Here is a 20,104-nt window from a genome sequence, read left to right as displayed (position 1 = left end):
TAAAAATATAAGAAAATCTAAAAATAGACCCTTGCCTGAAATTGTGTACCATGTTGTTAAAAAATGATGTTCTGTAACCTAGGTAAATAAAATATATTTTCTTTCAATAAAAAAGAAAAGCATTCTGTTTTAGTATTATTCACAATGATAAAACACAGTAAATATTTAGTGCCAATTATGTATCTTAAGAGGCTTCCAAAAGACAAAACCAAACAAACTGCCCCCAATAATTCCTATATTTTCTGTTTTACATTATTAACATTAACTCCAAATTATACAGAAACTTAAAAAACCAAAATATCAGTTTTTTATCCTCAAACATATACTTAAAATGAGATGCTCATTATTACTCTCTTTTGAAAACATGCAAAGGGTGATTTCAAAATGTTCTCTGCCCTCCCCCACATGCTGTTTACTTCCTTTGTGATTTCACATGTATATAACTAAATCGTTGACCCTTCTTCAGTGCATAGTAGTGGCCTGGGATTATCTATGCAGTAGTAGACAACAGCTTTGAAAATTTGGTTACATACCCAAAGCTGCTACTTTGATGATAATGGCTTCAATGTTGGATGCTATCATCTCTCGGAGTAAGTCTTCCTGGTTTCTCTGCCAAAGGTAAGTTAAAGGCTGGAGATTAAGCCGTTTACATCTACAACATAAAAAGAAAAAAAAAAACAACAAAATAAAGGATATGGTTTTGTTCCATATTATGATCCCCAGCAATTTGATTTTAAACATAATGCTTTCAAGGATCTTAACAATTAAAATGCTTTCTTTGCCTCCTCTTCTTAGTTTTTAAAATGCCTTGTGGAGCCAGAAAGGTGGCTCAGGGGATAAAGGTACTTGCTGTCTGGGTTTAATTCTGGAAATTCCATGGTGGAAGGAGAGAAACCCCTCCCTCAAGTTGTCCTTTGAACTCCATATATGCACCATGAGATGTATACATTCACACATTGACAAACACAAACACAGAGTTAAAATAAAACAAGAGAAAAATGTAAATATACTTTGCACACTGAATTTTTATGGACTATGCACTAACATAAAAATTAATCTCCAGGGAGACTGGAAATGTCAACTTTAGTCAACATTAAGCTTAGAAAGTAGTGTCAAAAAGCGTATCATGAGAATCACTAATTATTCTCATTTCACTACTTGCATAGGCTGGAAGACAGGGCAAGGCATAGTTATATGGGCAGAGGTGTGATGATCGGAACCTTTACAAGTTTATCGTTATCTCCATACACTACAAGTCAAGGGAGAAGAGCAGGTGAAAGATGCCTGCTTTGAGACAGTGTGGCTAGGTTTTAGGAGGACTGATTTGCTCATGGAAGTGTGTCACCTATTTCTTAGCCATCAGCTAAAATTATTATTTATATTCTTAACTTAGATGACATATAGGAATAACCTGGCTTATCCAGGGGATGTAGCCACTGGAAAGCTGCTCCTGCTCCACTGGATGAACACTTAGCACGTGCATACAGACAGCACTACTCAGACTCAGTGTGCTCCTGAAGAGAACAGGACGAGCAGGGGGACCTGTGGGGCTCTGAGGAGAGGAGTAGGAGGAAATAGTGGGGCTATGGTAATTTAGTCATATACACATATGGATTTCTCAAAAATTTAAAAAATAGAAACAAATATGGCTTTTGTTAATTAGGTAAACATACGTTTAGTTTCATAGAGCATTTATAACAGATGTGCTTACTGATTTGGGTACAGTCATTTATATTTTATTCATAAACAATACCTTTTATTTATTTATCTTTACATTCTCTCTCTCATACATCCTGGCTGCAGCCTTCCCCACATCCTCATCTCCTAGTCCCTCTTTCCCTATCCGGCCCTCAATCCCTTCCTCTAGTGTCTCCATACAGGAAAGGGCAGGCCTCGTACGAGTATCAATAAAACATGGCATATCAAGTTGTAGTAAGACTAAGCACCTCCTCATGCATGTATTAAAGCTGGGAAAGATGACCCAGTATGAGAAGTATGGTCCCAAAAGCCAGTAAAAGAGTTGGAGACAACCCCTGTTCCTGCTGCTAGGAGTTCCACAAGAGCACCAAGCTACACAACTGCAACATATATGCAGAGGGCCTAGGTCAGTCTCATGCAGGCTCTCTGGTTGCCTGTTCAGTCTCTGCAAGCCCCTATGAGCCCAGGTCAGGTGACTGTGTGAACCTTCCCAGCATGTCCTTGATCCCTCTAGCTCCTGCACTCCTTTCTCCTCTACTGCAGGATTGCTGAATTACACTTAATGTTTGGCTGTGGGCCTCAGAATCTGCTGTCATCAGTTGCTGGATGATGCCTTGCTGATGACAATTGGGCTGGGCATCAATCTGGCCACAGGAGAACCCACTATTGCTAGGAGTGAGCTGGGGTCGTCCCCACTGGAGGAGTTTGTGATTATAATCCTGGCCTTTCACAGTCTGAGAACACATTTGGACTCTGTTTAGTCCTCAATCCCAATTTAAATTATTTATGTTTTCAAAATATTAGACAGAATGATGTTCTCTTACACATTTTCTACTCGCACACGTTGATAATCAGAAAGTATGGCACCTACTGATACCCCCTCTATTTCTTCTTTTTCCTGAAAATAAAAGAAAAACATAAATTAAAAAATAGGCATGTGGTTTGTATCATACTCTGAAAATTACACATGAACTGCATATTACCTAAGAAGCCACCTTCAAACCAAAGTAACTTCCTGCAAACACACATTCAGGAAAATAATCTGTACATGCATTGTAATCATCCTCTCAGTGGCAAGAGAGCAATTATTCCTTACTTAAGTTTTAACTACAAACCTACTTTTGTGGAGAAAGAAAAGACTTAGAAGCAGTTCCAAAATGTTTTCACGTTTATATACTTAATGGCACTAAAATTCTACCAAGGACAATATTTTCCTAGATTGAATAATTTCTAAAATTTGCACAATAGTTCCAACAGATATACTACACAATGGTTCTTAATCTATATTTTGGGAAAATATAAGCAGTACAGAGGCATCAATAATGCAGAAAAGTGTTGAGACACTGCCTAGTATCACACAGTACATAAAGAATTCTAACATACATAGAAGGAACAGATTCTCATCAATACAGTCACAAGTGAGAGTACCAACACAATTCAATGGGTCAAGGACTTTGTCCTACATACTCATGAATGAACTGAAGGAGAATGTAAAGTCATCTATGATCATGCTTGCAGATGGCCCAAGGCTAGGGTGGATCAAACGGGAAGGAAGATCAATCAAGTATAAAGACTGATAGAGACAATTTAGTAATTTAAAAGAATATTTAAATATTTAAAAGAATACTTAAAATGAGACTTAATGTAAAGAAGTACAATACACTTAACCATGGGATGGACAATACACAACATAGATATGAACCATGGAAATGCCATCTATGATACAGATATGAAGGGAGTGAACAGGGGTATTTACTAATATGTTCTGAGTAGAAATTCTCTCAATACTTGTAAGAGAAAATCTATCTTAGCACAAATATTGATAGAAGAAATGTCTTCATTGATAATACATTTGTTTACCAACCATGGTAACTGGACGGTAGAAGTAATAGTAGAAGTAATAGTAATAGAAGTAAAAGAAAACAAATCATGCTTCCAGGCACAATGAAATAATCCTGACATGCTGAAATAAGAGTGTGTCCTAAAAGGATACCATAGTAAATAAAGAATTATACAACAGGAATTTTTCCTGCCTTTGGAGAATTTAAAATATATGCTTTAAAATGAAAGAAAAATATCTTCCCAAACTGTCCTGAAATAAAATGATTATTTCTGCCAGATAACATCTCAGGAAAAGAGGAATTACTTTATTTCCCCTATCAGTAACTTTGTGAGGCTTTTAACCTTTCTTTAGCCTCCCTAAACATTTTCTTTTCATAAAAGTCATTGTATTTTTCAGAAAAAAACAAGGCATTGTGTTCCTCATTAATAGATCATAAGTAGTAAAGGTACCAAAAGATCAACATTTTAGTTCTCTTCCTGTTATGTGTCTCTGAAGTTCTAACCTGATAAATTATACATACATATATATCTTATATACACCTTATAATATATATGCATATTTATGTGCATATATACCTATTGCTCTGTTAATTATGGAAACAAAGACAAGGCACAGGCATAGGCAAGAGCTTTCTCTAAACAACTTCAATAGCAGAAGAAAACCCCAAGAACTGGTATATAAAATTACATGAAATTAAAAGGCTCTGTGCAGAAATGGAGAGCACCAGCAGTTAAAAGGCATCATACAGAATGGAAGACAAACTTTGTCAGCTATTTTCTAGACAAGGAACTAATATCTACAATATATTAAGAACTGCAAAAATGAAGTTCAGTTTATGGCTGTATCTGGAAGTCAACTGAAAGCTAATTTCTGGAGGATTTCTTTTACCAACTCATAAAATAAGGAACAAAGTGTACATATATTTAAAATGCACATTCAGAGGGCTGGAGTGATGGCTCTTCAGTTTAGAGTTAGAACTTCAAGGTAAAAATTTTGTGTTGACACAATTAAACCTAAAATACTATCTAAATAAGATGAGATTATACTTGTACACAGAATACAAGTTTAGTGATCAAGGAGATGAAGATAACTATGTACAAATAGTCATCAAATGCTAGAAACAACAACTTTCAGAAACCAGTCAGAATGTTTGTTACTGGTATACAGGAAAGCCACTGATTTTTGTATGTTCATTTGTGCTCTGCCACTTTGCTAAAAGTTGTTATCAAGTCTAAGACATTTTGGTGGAGTCTTTAGGGTCTCATGTATAGGGTCATATCATCTCAAATAGGGATATTTTAACTTCTTCCTTTCTTTCATTTCCTCCTCTTTTCCTATTGCTCTTTATAGGATTTCAAGTACCATATTGAACAGGAATGGGCAGGATGGACAGTGTTGTTGTCTTGTTCCTGATTTTAGTAGGAATGCTTGAGTTTTCCTACATTTAGGATATTGGTATTATTGTCACATATAACTTTTTTTTTTTTACTCAAAATCCCAGTGCCAGGTATGAGATATCCCCTAATGAGCTATTAGTCAAGGAAGTCCCAGAGGCTCTCAAAATAATATGGGTTCTTGTCATCCCCTTGGACCTATTGCTAAAGATACTACACACAAAAATATTTCCTCCCTGCTGGTCAGGTTAGATAGTACTGTAAGATGCAATACAGGCTGCTGGGGAAGACCTAATAACAAAAGAGAAAGCATTATATCGAATAGTGTGAATGTCTTTTTCAGGCTGAATAGCCATTCATATCTGTATCTGTTGTCTTACATTGCTAACAAAAGTTTGCCAATTAAGACTGAGAGTAGCAATTGTCTATGAATATAAAGTTAAGTATTTAGAAGCAGCCTGTCAATAATAGTAATTACCTTCCTACCCACCTCACACATCTATGACCTCATCAGCTATAGGTTTTTAACTGAGTTTATAGTATCAGGCATTAATAGTCTTAACAAGGTGAAAACCTATGGACTATAATACAATCCTACTAGGAATGATGCGCTCACTTATGTAGCAGTGGAATGTGTGCTACAGGAGCAATCTTGATTGGTTATGAGGTCTCCTCCATATGAAGAAATCCAAACCCAGTTAAAAAGTCATGGCAGATGCTAGTCAGTGGTGGCTCACGCCGTTAATCCCAGACCCAGGAGGCAGAGACAGGTGGATCTCTGTGAGTTGGAGGCAAGCCTGGTCTACAGAGTGAGTTCCAGGACAGACTCCAAAGCTAGAGAGAAACCCTGTCTTGAAAAATAGAACAGCAAATAAAATAAAATAAAATAAAATAAAATAAAGTCACAGTAGAAGAGGTCATAGATGTGTAATGATCAGGGAGCAACATGGAAGGGGGTAGAAAAACATAAGCATCAGAGAAGATGGGGATATGAAATGCTATCTTGTGGGCATGACACAACATTGCAATCATGATCTCACAGCACAGTAGCTGTCAGCAATAGGCCTGTACAAAACTAAAAAAAAAAAAAATGATACCATTACATAACTCGTATGACAGCAGTATATATCTTTGTTTTAAGTCAGTGAGGTATAGGTTAACAAAACAGTAGGAAAATGACAAAATTCTAATTACACAATTTTAAAGGAACACACAAAAATGATGTCAAGATTCCTTAAAACAATAAATACAGGCTAAAACTAGACACATTTTAAAAATTGAGTATTTATGTTTCAAAATGTAATCACCATTCAAAGCTGATGAGGGAGGGTATGGGAAGTGCATTACCACCATAAGACAACAGTGTTGATTTAGTTCCTAATACATGCTTTCTGATGAATAATTTCACAATGTATATCATCCTGGTCTCAAAAACCTTGAAATTTTAAGTTTACATCAAGAAATATAGTCTGGAAAAGTAACTATAAAAAGTTATTGTGAAGATATTCATCAAATATATAATATACTTACAATTTTCCATAAATTGGAAAATCCTAAAATCCCAAATAAGAATAGTTGGATGAATAATAACATATTATGAAGAGAAGAATCAAAACAGTCATGAAAAACACATTTTCCAAGGACTTACAGATGTGAAACTATTACCAGTTAGCTAAAGGAAATATACATGGAGTGAAAAACACATGAGTTAAAAAAATCTATAGCTATAGAAAAAGCAAAATAGATAATAAGGTAATAATAATTATTTCCCAATAGGACTTCATTTTGCTATTTTATTTCAAATTTTATACTTTCTCAACCATCATGTAATTATTAATATACATATGTATGCAGACTGGATGTGGATGTGATATTTATTACTGGACATGATTTAGCATGGTACAGGAAGTCACTATAGAAGCCTTCAGGAATGCAGGGCTTACTACTTGTCTAAGGGTCAATGGTTAAGGATATATTTGACCCCACAGCCATCAGGATTAAACCACTTCCCAGCAACCATGTCTTCAAATTCATCTGCATTCAACCTGGTGAAGACCCACTACTTGGAGATGTGGATCTTCTGGCATAGAGCCTCAATCACACGTCCCTTATTTGCAGCTTGGTGCAGATGGACATGATGACCTGGCCAATGTGAATCCTGTCCACTGTGCCCTGGGGCTTCCCAAAGGCACCACACACACACCTGTCTGGAGCCTGTCAGCCCCAGGACAGGATAACTTGTTGATTCCGATGATATGGAAAGGGTGTCACCTCACTTGAATATGAAACTCACCCTTGCCACAACTCTTTACCATGAATTTGTTGGCACAAATATGGGCAGCCTCCAGAGCTTCCGAAATGAGTTGCTCATATTCATATGACACCATGTGGCCACAAATTTAGAATTCATCAATTTTTGCCTTCTTTTGTCCCAAATCAGAGGCTGTTTATACCATCAGGGACACCTTGGCAGAAGTGAAACTTTGGGTATGCCTTGTTCTTACAATATCATTAACACTGGGCAGGCGACAATAGGATCATTGGTGTTCTATGCTATATTAAGAAAGGAGAAACATTTAAAAATATGAATATCCTTGGGAATTAAAATCTTGTGGTGATGAATATGGAGGAATATAACAGACTGGTGACATGTCTATGTAGACTTAATGGACTACAACTAAGGGCTATCTTGACAGAGAGTAACAGCATGAAATACTTCTCTAATTTTGCCTTATTGAGACAAAGGCTCATGCAGCTCAGTTTGTCCTTGAGCTCCCCTGATCCTCTGCCTCCAAGGTGTTGAGATTGCAGGCGTGTACCATCATATTTTTAAAGATAAAAATCATATTCCAAATATTAGGCATTCAGAAATGTCTGCTGCTTTTCTGTATCTTCTTTAACATAGCATCTATATACAAAACTCGACAGGGAAAAAAAATCTGGCTGTAAAACTATAAATAACTTATGTGCTAACAAATATGAACATGACTAATTTTCAGTCTCCACTTGGTAGCTACCGCTGAAATTTCCATATTAAGCAAATAATGGACTCTGTGATGTCATTGGTGTTACTTTAAGCATGGTGAGAACCTATACATGGATCTACTTATTAGAGTGTATGACCTAGGACACAAGAATTGTTAAGTATTCTTAAAAAGTGTGCACCAAGAACATCCACATTCAAGGTTAGGTGGGTTAGGTGTGGATTCCTCTATGATATGTAGCTAGTGCTGTGTGTCTCATTAATATACACAGCTCTGGACAGGGATTACAGTGATGGAGACAGGTGACCATATATCAATAGTGGTAATCTGAAACAGAATGTAGGTGATTTTAAAGGTAGAAATCTAGAACAAGTTAAGATTTTGTTCATTAATATTCACTTAACTCAATGTTGAATATCTGGCTCATGAATCCCTCCAAATCAGAGAACCAAGCTGTCTTTTTTTTTTAATGAAAACGAGGCTTAATTATTCTAAAGTTGAGAAGATATGTATCTTGCATTTATCAGAGATACTGTTTTCTTTGAAAAAATGCCTCAGTTATCAGTATTGTTCTGCTAATGAGTTCTTGCCTGTTGAGAAAAAATGATCTTCTGAATTTAAAGTGTTTTCCATCTGAAAGGCAACCTAATATTTTTAATATGATTCATTCATTAAAGACATATTCTTGCATTATCCTCTAAATGACAATATTTGGACTTCTGGCAACATACCATTATTGAGTAAGAAAGGAACCCTTATGAATATCAATGATGTTCTGTGGCTTAGATAACTAAACTAGATATTAATATGGCTGGGTAAGTACCATATGCTTTTTCTTTAAACTGCTAATTCTTCATTTAGTCTAGACAAAGATAATCACAGAAACATAACATTTAAGTGAAATAATTCTTTATGTGACACTTAGAATTCTCAGATAAAGTCCTCTAAAAATATTTGTTAAGTTAAAAAATATTATTTTTCTTAGCGTGATCAACAGAAACATTCTAAAATGGAGACTAATCATCATCTGGCATTGTCCCATTAAACACTGAGCTCAAGACAGAATATTAGGTCACTAATCTGAGTATTATCATCTTGTTTTGTGAAATTTCTCAATTAAATAAGGAAAAAAGTTGTTAAGGCTGAAAACTAAATGACAAAGAAATTTTAGTAGATCAAATTAATTTGTCAGTGACTTCCATCTAAAAACAATCAATGCATTATTTTATTTTTGCTTCTCCATCTTTTTGTAATAATGTGACATCACTTCAGCCCAAGGTTTCCTTATGTCATCAGTCTGAAAAGAAATGTAGAACAGTAGGTGTTTTTCTTTAAGGACCAAGTCATTTTTTGTTGATAGGAAAAGGCAGTTTATTTTTTTTTTTTGTTAATTTTTTTGAGGATCTTCCTATGCCAACTTCCATAGCTGCTGTAGTAATTTACATTCCTTCTAACAGTGTATAAGGAGTCTCAAAAATATTTTTATTTTCCTTGATGATAGTTATTCTGACTGAGATAGGACTGACACATTGTGAACATTTCTTTGAAGATGATGAATTTCCTTGAAGGAATGCTGGGATGATCCAATGAGAGAATGCTGTTAATGATAAGCATAGTACTTGCAAATAGTGTGTTGATAAATTCAAGGTTAGTTAATGAACACTGAAACATCTGAAGTTTGACTTATCATCATTGTATATTTTCCTTTTACTGGAAAAATATATTTTTCTCATAAAACGTATCCTGATTATGTTTTCCTTCCTTGTACTCCTGCCAGGCCATCCCCGTATTCCGTCCCATCCAGATCCACTCCCTTTCTAGAAAATTCACATCAAATTCCAATGAATGTTTTCACAGAAATTGAAAAAGAAAAACCCTTAAAAATGTTATGGAAATAAAAACAGACTCAGGATAGTTTTTTAATGAAATGCTATTAATGATATTACTATTCTTTTCTTTACACTACAGAATCACAGTAATAATAATATGGTCCTGGCATAAAAATATATTCATTATCAATGGAATATAATTGAGGATCCACCAGCATTTGGCAAAGAGGCCTGAAATACACAGTGAAGTAAAGACAAACTGGATAGCAAGTGTAGAATTATATACAGGGTCTAAGCCAGATGTGGTCCCAGTGCTGTGTTGGTAAGTGGACACTGGTTCCCATTCCTAACCCAGAAGCTATCTCCAACTGATAATCATTTACAAAGGAGAATTTAGATTTCTCAGATGAATCTCACTGGGTGTACAAACCAACTGCTAACAGACAAAGAACTCAATAGTATCTTTGAAGTTTTTGGTCTTACAATGCTTTGTCTCAGCTTTTTTGTTTTGTTTTGTTTCATAAACTTTTTTTTTTAATTTCAAAACAATCTTTCCTCATTTTACATACCAATCCCAGTTCCCACTCCCTCCCCTCGTCCTTCTCTCCCCACCTTCTCCCCACCCCACCAACATCTATTCCTCAGAGAGGGTAAGTCTTCCCAGTGGCAAGTCTGGCACATCTTTTTGAGGCATGTCCAAAGCATCCTCCCCCCTTACACCTAGGCTGTGCAAGGTATCCCTCCAAAGAGAATGGGCTCCAAAAAGCCAGTTTAAGGACTGGGGATAAATCCTGGTCCCACTGCCAGAGACTCCATAGATTGGACTGGGCTTTTTTTGTTTGTTTGTTTGCTTTTGTTTTTTTAACTGTACAGATATTTAGCTTAAAATTATGGTTTCCAATTTTGCTTTTAAGAGTTTTTCTGTGTGCGAATGTATGTGTCCCAGTACTGGTGTGTACTTTTTCTGTTTTATCTTTGGCTCCTTTGCTTTATCCTATTCTGATTTGTTTTTATTTCATCTTATTTTATGTACTGTTGTTATTTTAGATGCCTGTTTGTATTCTTGTAAGAGAAAGGAAAGGTGTGGATTTGTGTGGGTAGGGAAGTTCTGAGGATATAGGAGGAGTTGGGGGGGGAACTATAAGAAAATGAAATCTATTTTCAATTTTTTAAAAAGGGTGGGGTGATCATAGAATTGGATCCTATTGCTCGTCTTGTAGGCAACTCATCTTCAAATGGATCAAGGGTCTCAATTTAAAACCAGATACCCTGAACCTGATAGAAGAAAAGGTAGGGAATACGCTTGAACTTACAGGCACAGGAAGGGACTTTCTGAATAGGACCCAAGCTAGTGGAGTCATTTAGATCAAGAAAGGGTAAATGGGGCTTCTTAAAATTAAGTAAGTTGTGAAGAGTCATCATTTGAGTGATGAGGCAGCTTACAGAATGGGAAAACAAGTTTACTACATAGTAGTTATATAGATGGTTAATGTCTATAGCACAAAAAGAGCTAAAAATAAATAAATAAAAGCTTAATCACCGAGGAAACAAACCAATTAAAAATGAGTGTGGTGGTTTGAATGATAATGGCCCTACAGGCTCATACATTTGAATAAAAGTTTTGGTTCCCAGTAGGAATAGGAGTAAGAGTAGCCTTCAGGGAGAAGGTGTGTCACTAGTGGTTGGCATTGAGGTTTCAAAAGCCCAGGCCGTTTCCAATTAGCTCTTTCTTTCTCTTCCTCATGCTTGTGGATATGACATAAGCTCTCAGCTACTGCTACAGCACCATGCCTGCCTGCCTACTGCCATGATCCCTACCAAGACAGTCATAGAGTCACACTTTGAAACTGTAAGTCCCAAATCATATGCTTTCTTTTATAAGTTGTCTTGGGCATAGTGTCTCATTACAGCAGTATAAAAATAACTAAGACAATGGAATATGAAACTAGACAGAGAGTTGTCAAAGGAAGAAATTCTGTGGCAGAGAAACAGTTTAGAAATATAGGTGAGGAAGAATCGGGAGAAGTTAGAGGGAAGGAAGCCATAATCAGGATATATTATATGAGAAAAAAATCTATTTTCATGAAAGGAAAAAAATGTAAAAAACAAACAAAAAGACAAACAAGCCATGAAAGGGATTTAACAAAAGGAAAACAAACATTCTAGCCATCGGTGAAAGGCAAATTAAAACTACTTTGAGATTTCCTCTTACCCCAGTAAGAATTGGTGAGATAAAAACAAAGAAACAAAAAGCAAATGACAATAGATGTGTGGTAGGGAAAGAAGAATGCTTATTCAAAATCAACAGAAGTACAAACTGGTTCCACCACTATGACAATCAGTGTTAAAAGGCCTCAAAAAGCTAGAGGCAGATATGCCATTTGATTCAGCTATACTTCTCCTGGGCATATTCCCAAAGGGCTCAATATGCTATCTCAGAGATACCAGCCCATCCACAGTCATTGTTGCTCTATTCACAACAGCCAGATGGAAACAATTATATGTTAATCAAATGATGAATGTACAATAAACATGTAGTACACAATGGAATAGTATTCAGTTACAAAAAATGAAATTTGTAACAAAATTGATGGAACTGGAAAGAATCATTCTGAATGAGTAATTCAGACAAAGGCTACATGATCTCTCTCATATAGGGATAAACAGTGAATCTTAGACATGTAGGTTTAAATTGAACTATACTTAGAAGTCAGGAGACTGGCAAGGGCCATGGGAGGGAGTGCTTCAAGGGAGAGGAGATAGACTGATGGTAATTTTAAGAGGAATGGGTAATAATGAAGCAAGAAGGACTTAGTGGAGAGGACCATTATTATGTTTAAACTATAGACTTTCATGGTATAAATAAAAAGATTTTGAAAAAATGCTATGCCAAAAATAAAATAAATATAACAGCTTCTTAAAAGAACTTTAAAATAAATGTGAAATGTACAGTGGCACACCTCATGAAGCCCAGAGCTCAGATTATGATGGTATCTTCTAATATGGCAAACTTACTGCTTTGGATATCAAACTCCATGCACACAGCATGTATTAGGTATGCTCTGAGTTTGATTCCCAGCCACACAAAACCAAACAAAAAGAACGTTTATATCTACATATGAAAAATAACAATCCTGACATTCATGGTAATAGCAAATGATTGGAAAAACCTATACACAGTAATGGTTAAATAAATAATCGCATATCCATGTAAGGTATTATTAAACCACCATTATTCTATTATTGACATTAAATAATCTTCAGGATAATTATTAAGTGGAAATTAAGGAAAAGAACATTGTATACAGTGTATATGTTTTTTATAGATTTGATTAATTAGATAATATCAATAATAACACACAAGTTAACTTACAGAAAGAGGGATTCATAAGGAGATAAGATACATATGTTATGAAATACATATTCTCCTTATTACATAAATCTAAGATCTATTAATGTGATAAAATCTGTGATACTGTATGAAATAAAACCAATGTGGATTAAGAGTTTAGCAAAGTATGGAGCTGGTCATTTATAGGTCTTCTTTTAATAAGTTAGGATGCAGAGATAGCCAAGCTATGAGGACACCTGCTTGAGTGGGCTTCTGTGCTTGTTTCAACATCATGTATCAACTATAGAGCAAATACAGAAATATGTCCAAGAGTCAAAATGCTTTTAGGAGCTGTCTTAAATACTTTTCTATTGCCATGACAATATACCATGACCAAGACGACTTATAGAAGAGTCTATTGAAGCTTTCAGTTTCAGGGGCTTAGAGTCTATGACCATTATGTTGAGGACCATAGCAGCAGTCAGGCAGGCATGGTCCTGGAGCATTTGCTGAGAGCTTATATCCTTATACTGCAGGAGGCAGAGAAAAAAAGGAAGAGAGAAAGAGAGAACGAGACTGAGAATAATAGAGTTTTTGAAATCTCAAAGCCCACCCCATTGATACACCTCTTCCAACAAGGCCACATTTCCTAATCCTTCCCAAACAGTTCTACCAACTGGGAACTAAGAATTCAAACATTCAAAACACCACAGAAGCTGTATACCAATTCAGCTCCTCTGAATCACCAAAATTATTTTTCCCAATTTCTTGCTAAATTTTTTCAAGACCAACAAGTGACTAAAATGACCAGCCATCCAGCCCATGCCAATTAAGGACACCTTAATGCTGTGTGAACAGATCAAGTTGAAATATGTAGTTTTGGGGAGAAGCTCTTAATATTTTGTTGTCAAATATGGAAAAAAGACTTTCTGCTGCAGTTACTAAAGAAACAGAATTTTGGTACTGCACTGAAGGACTTTGTATACTGCTGGTTACACTAAAATTTTACCATTATAACATTTAATACATGAAGTATTAGATGGGCACAAAATTAATGTAGAAATGACTGGATGAAAAAGAGTAACAAATGTAAAAAAAAAAAAGCCAACAAATGAGGTTAAAAATGGAAGAGCAAGAGTAACTGTAAATCTTTATGAAAAATTTAACAGGAGGCTAGGAGATGGCTAACTCAGGAAAATGCTTGCCTTGAAAGTGAGAAGACCATAGTTAGAGCCTCAGACCCAGTGTAAAAAGTCTGGTGCCGTAGCCTACACTTAAAAACATCAAAGACAAGATGGGAGGCAAAGAAAGGTTCCTGGAACTCTCTAGACAGGAAGCCTAGCCTAGTCAGTATGTTTCAGGTAAATGAGACACCCTGCTCTCAAACAGAAGTAGGGAGGCCCCTGAGGACTGACATTCTAGGTTGTCCTCAGATTTCCACATGCATGTTTATATGCACTCACCCACAAGTGCATACAGACAGACACAAACAAAATTAAAACAGGAAGAACGTTAAACAGCAATATAATTTGCATGGTCTCTCTCTGCCTTTTGGTAAGTTTGGATAAAGATTTGTCCAGCTTGTTGATTTTCTTGAAAAACCAACTCTTTGTTACACTGATTCTTTGTAATGTTTTCCTAGTTTCTACTTTATTTATTTCAGCCCTCAATTTGATTATTTCCTAGTGTCTACTCCTCCGGGGTGAGTTTGCTTCTTTTTGTTCTAGAGCTTTCAGTTTTGCTGTCAATTCTCTAGTGTGACTATTCTCCAGTTTCTTCATATGGCCACTTAGTGATATGAATTTTCTTCTTATCACTACTTTCAAAGTGTCCCATATGTTTCAATATGTTGTGTCTTCATTTTCATTGAATTCTAGGATGTCTTTAATTTCTTTCTTCCTTGACCCAGGAATGGTGCAATTGCACATTGTTCAATTTCCATGAGTTTGTAGATTTTCTGCAATTTGTGTTGTTGAATTCTAACTTTTAAGCATGGTGGTCTAATAAGATACAGGGGATTATTCCAGTTTTTTTTGTACGTATTGAGTTTTGCTATATTGCCAAGTATGTGGTCGATTTTAGAGAAGGTTCCATGTGGCGCTGAGAAGTTATATTCTTTTGTGTTTGGATGGAATGTTCTACAGATGTCTGTTAAACCCAATTGGGTCATAACTTCTATTAGTTTCTTTGTTAAGTTTCTGTCTCGTGGTCCTGTCTAGTGGTGAGAGTGTGGTCTTGAAGTCTCCCACTATAACTGTGTGAGGTCTTATGTGTGATTTGAGTTTTAGTAATGTTTGTTTTATGAATGTGGATGCCTTTGTGTTTGGGGCATAGATGTTCAGAATTGAGATTTCATCTTGATGGATTTCTCCTGTGATGAATATTAATTTACCTCATTTTTTATTTATTTTAGTTTAAAGAGCAATTTGCTAGATATTAGGATTGCTACACCTGCTTGTTTCTTAGGTCCATTTGATTGGAAAACCCCAACCCTTAACTCTGAGGTACTATCTGTCTTTGAAGTTGAGGCTTGTTTCTTATATGCAGCAGAAGGATGGATTCTGTCTTCTTATTCATTCTTTTAGCCTGTATCTATTTATAGGCAAGTTAAGACAATTAATATTGAGGTATATTAATGAACACTGATTTTTGATTCATGTTTGTTTTGGATTTGTTGTTGTTGGTACTGTGTGTTGATTTCCACCCCCCCTTTTTTTCTTTTGGCTGTTGGCAAAGAGGGATTATCTATTTCCTATGTTTTTGTGGGTATAGTTAGTTTCCTTGGGGTGGAGTTTTCCTTCCAGAATTTTCTATAGGGGTGGAATGGTGGATATGTATTGTTTAAATCTGTTTTTGTATGGAATATCTTCTTTTCTCCTTCAATAGTGATTGAAAGCTTCGCTTGGTATAGTAGTCTGGTGTTGGTAGAATATCTATCCAGGACCTTCTGGCTTTCAGAATTTCCATTGAGAAGTCAGGTGTAATTCTGATAGGTTTGCCTTTATATGTTACTTGGCCTTTTTCCTTTGCTGCTATTAATATTATTTCTTTATTCTATATGTTTGGGACTTTGATTATTATGTGGCAAGAGGACTTTTTTGTGGTCCACTCTATTTGGTGTTCTGTAAGCTTCTTGTACTTTCATGGGCATGTCTTTCTTTAGGTCGAACAAAGTGGTACAGGGCACCACTTCCTGAATATAACACCAGTAGCACAGACACTGAGATGAACAATTTATAAATGGGACCCCCTGAAACTGAGAAGATTCTGTAAGGCAAAGGACACAGTCAACAAGACATAACAGCAGCCCACAGAATGGGAAAAGATATTCACCAATCCTACATCTGAAAGCTCATTTCTAAAACATACAAAGAACTCAAGAAGCTAGTCACCAAAACACTAAATAATCCAATTAAGAAGTGGGGTACAGAACTAAATAGAGAATTCTCAATAGAGGAATCTAAAATGGCTGAAAGACACATAAGAAAGTGCTCAACATCCTTAGCCATCAGGGAAATTCAAATCAAAACAACTCTGAGATACCATCTTGCTCCTGTCTGAATGTCTAAAATCAAAAAGACCAAAGGTAGTTTATGCTGGAGAGGATGTGGAAAAAGGGGAACATTCCTCCACTGCTGGTGGGAATGCAAACACATACAGTCATTTTGGAAATCAGAATGGTGGTTCCTCAGGAAAATGGGAATTAGTCTACCACAAGATCCAGCAATTCCACTCTTAGGCATATACTCAAAAGAGGCACATTAATACAAGGACATCTGTACAACTATGTTCATAACAGCATTATTTGTAATAGAACCTGGAAACAACCTAGATGCCCATCAACTAAAGAATGGATAAGGAAAATGTGGTACATTTACACAATGGAGTACTACTCAATGGGAAAAAATGGAATATTGAAATTCGAAGGCTAATTAATGGAACTAGAAGAAACCTTCCTGAGTGAGGTAACCCAATCACAAAAAGACAAACATGGTATGTACTCATCATATATGGATTTTAGACATAGAGCAAAGAATTACCAGCCTACAATCTACACCACCAGAGAAGCTAGGAAACAAGGAGAACCCTAAAGGAGACATACATGACCCCCAGAGAAGGAGAAAGGGACAAGATCTCCTGAGCTAATTGGGAGAACGGGAGAAGGGGAGAGGGAGTTAGCAGAAAGAGAAGGGAGAAGAAGAGGGGAGAGGAGTACACGAGGGAGCAGGAAGTTTGAGTCTGGGGAAGAATAGATGAGAGCAAGGAAAGAGATAACATAATAGAGGGAACCAACTAACATAAAAGATGACCCCAACTAACAATCTAAGCAATAGTGGAGAGGATTCCTTAAATGCCCTTCCTGGACAATGAGATTGGTGACTACCTTACATGCCATCCTAGAGCATTCATCCAGTAGCTGATGGAAGCAGAAGCAGAAACCCACAGCTAAACACTAAGGGAAATTCGTGGAATCCAGTTGCAGAGAGGGAGGAGTGATGAGCAAAGGGGTCAAGACCAGGCTGGTAAAACCCACAGAAACAGGTGACATGACCAAGGGGGAGCTCATGGACCCCAGACTGATAGCTGGGAAACCAGCATAGGACTGATCCAGACCCACTGAATGTGGGTGTCAGTTAGGAGGCCTGGGCAATGTATGGGGCCTCTGGCAGTGGATCAGTATTTATCCCTAGTATAGGAATGGACTTTGGGAGCCCATTCCGCATAGAGGGATAGTTTTTCAGCCTAGATACATGGGAGAGGGCCTAGGCCCTACTCCACATGATGACAGACTTTGAGATTCCCAAGAGAAGGTCTCTCATCTCACTGGGGAGCAGAAAGAGTTTGGTGAGGGCAGGGGAGGAGGGGAGGGGAGGGAGAGGGAACTGGGATTGACATGTAAAACATGCTTGTTTCTATTTTAAATAAAAAAGCAATATGAGTCAGTTTCTACTCTCAAGCAGCTAGATTAAAATACATGAACATATATCTAATAAAAAGTACTAAGTGACTAAAATTGTAGAAAAATAAGAAAACATTTCTGTAACTGGCTACAAACTAACAATATAGAGCAAATAAAACAAAAATATTTTGTATAGATTAAAGCTATAAATTTTTAATTAAATGCTTTAAATGTATGTACAGGTAATTCAAATTATGAAAACCTTATAAAATCTATAAATGCAATAAATTATCTTGACTGATTCAGTGATTCAGGTCCTCTGGTAGAAATAGACCACATATATATATATATATATATATATATATATATATATATATATATATATACATATATATATATATGATAATGATATGATAATGATAATGACTAGATGTGTCAGATTAACTAGTATGTCTAATATTTCCAGATTCCAGTGTCTTTAGTGGAAAATGAGGGGTTTAAGGTTCTTTTCCTAGCTATTATTCTAATATTGAATATTTCTTTCCATGGAAACTTCTAAACTTTTCTGTCTGAAGAATGAGATCAACATAAGACTTTCAATAAACAAAATAAGAGAAATGCTTTTTGTGATCTGTGGCAAAAACTTATATCCATGAAGATGTCTTCTCATGGGTTTTATTTTTTGCACAAGCAAAAGTGATTATATTATTTTAGATTTTATTTACCCTATGATTATTACTGATGCAAGTGTTGGGAAACACTGGAGGCATACTGCTAGATTAAAATGTACAATTATATATAACCATATATCAAAGTGTAACATTTATTGTCCAAATTATACAAAAATTTGAAATGCATCCCCTTTTAGATTGTTAGTGTTTTGTTAAAGACTCTTTGAGGGAGATAGGTTTTTTTTCTTAAATATTAGCTTGGATACAATGCTTTTTTTGTAGCATGAGGTATTCAAGTAGAAAATGAATTATGTGGCTATGTTAAGAGCCACATGAAAACATGGGTACTGCAAAGGCCCACAGCCTCAGTGTATTCCATCAAGCAGGCATATTCATTCATTAGAGTGGTGTCATTATCCTCCCCAAAGGTAGTGACGCATCAGCTCCTGGTAGATGTGTGTTACAGGTCAGACCAGTGTAATATTTTACAAACCTACAGTACATAGTGATTTCTTTCATTTGGAAATTTCATTTCCTTGTCACAGCTTAACAGGAATTCTTCTAAAGACTTGTAGTGTTTCATTTTCCATCTCTAAAAATATTTTATCTGTCCAACTATCCAACTGTTTAAATTGGTGTGACTACATAGGCTTTCTTCAATTTCACATTCTCACTTCTTATCCAGCTATCTTAGGGTTCAGCAAAAAGAAAATTAGTGATAATGCTTTCAATTTAATTAGTATATTACATACACTGTAATTATTAGTGGGAAATGTTATATTAATGAATGTAAAAGTTAGCAGTAAATTACCTTGTAGCCATTATCAATTTCCCAAGCTACTGCTCCTCAGGATAACCCTCTCCCTACGGTCCTTCCGGTAATTTCTCTTTGCCTGATAAACATGATGATTAAATAGCACACAGAGTAAACCTTTGATACTTTTTAAATTAAATCCATGCCCAGCCTAAGGGCTGTGTCTGATTTCAACTAAATGTGTCAGTTAATCAGATAAAAAATTATCAGTAACTCAAAGAAACAGCAGCCTTAGGCTTCATCAGTGCCAGGGAAGCCTGAACAAAGTAAGACATTCAGACAATATCACATTATGTGCAAAGGTTACTGATAAGCTAGAACTAAACAGAGCTGCCTACCAATGAAGCAATGTCTGAATAGAATGTTATGCTCAACATCTAAATTACCTTTTTCATTTTTAAGAAAATATGTAATGTAGAGGAGACTAAGATAGCTTTATCCATAGACATATAAACACACACAACAAACATATTTAAATGATTCAATATAAAAACACTGAAAGTATAGAGTAGATTTAGAATCAAAATTTTTGTTTTTTTCTTCTTTTTTTTGAGACAGGGTTTCTCTGTGTAGCTTGGAGCCTATTCTGGCACTCGCTCTGTAGACCAGGCTGACCTCCAACTCACAGAGATTCGCCTGC

The 20,104-nt window shown here is 35.9% G+C and overlaps 1 protein-coding gene and 1 pseudogene across 2 annotated transcripts in view; both read right to left on the bottom strand.

The window, feature by feature from the left end:
- Positions 1-20,104, bottom strand: part of Dph6 (diphthamine biosynthesis 6) — a 124,398-nt gene that overhangs the window by 37,727 nt on the left and 66,567 nt on the right. For both annotated transcript variants that reach the window (XM_027422257.2, XM_027422258.2), the window contains 2 exons: positions 2,523-2,596; positions 534-652 (listed from right to left, as the gene is read on the bottom strand). In XM_027422257.2, coding sequence (XP_027278058.1) covers positions 534-652; positions 2,523-2,596 — 193 coding nt within the window. The remainder of the gene's footprint in view (positions 1-533; positions 653-2,522; positions 2,597-20,104) is intronic.
- LOC103163766 lies at positions 6,860-7,997 on the bottom strand (annotated as a pseudogene).

Source organism: Cricetulus griseus, chromosome 6 (assembly GCF_003668045.3).
Source record: "Cricetulus griseus strain 17A/GY chromosome 6, alternate assembly CriGri-PICRH-1.0, whole genome shotgun sequence".
Lineage (NCBI taxonomy): Eukaryota > Metazoa > Chordata > Mammalia > Rodentia > Cricetidae > Cricetulus > Cricetulus griseus.
Note: the sequence above shows the minus strand (reverse complement) of the source record. Positions and strands in the feature narration are given on the sequence as shown.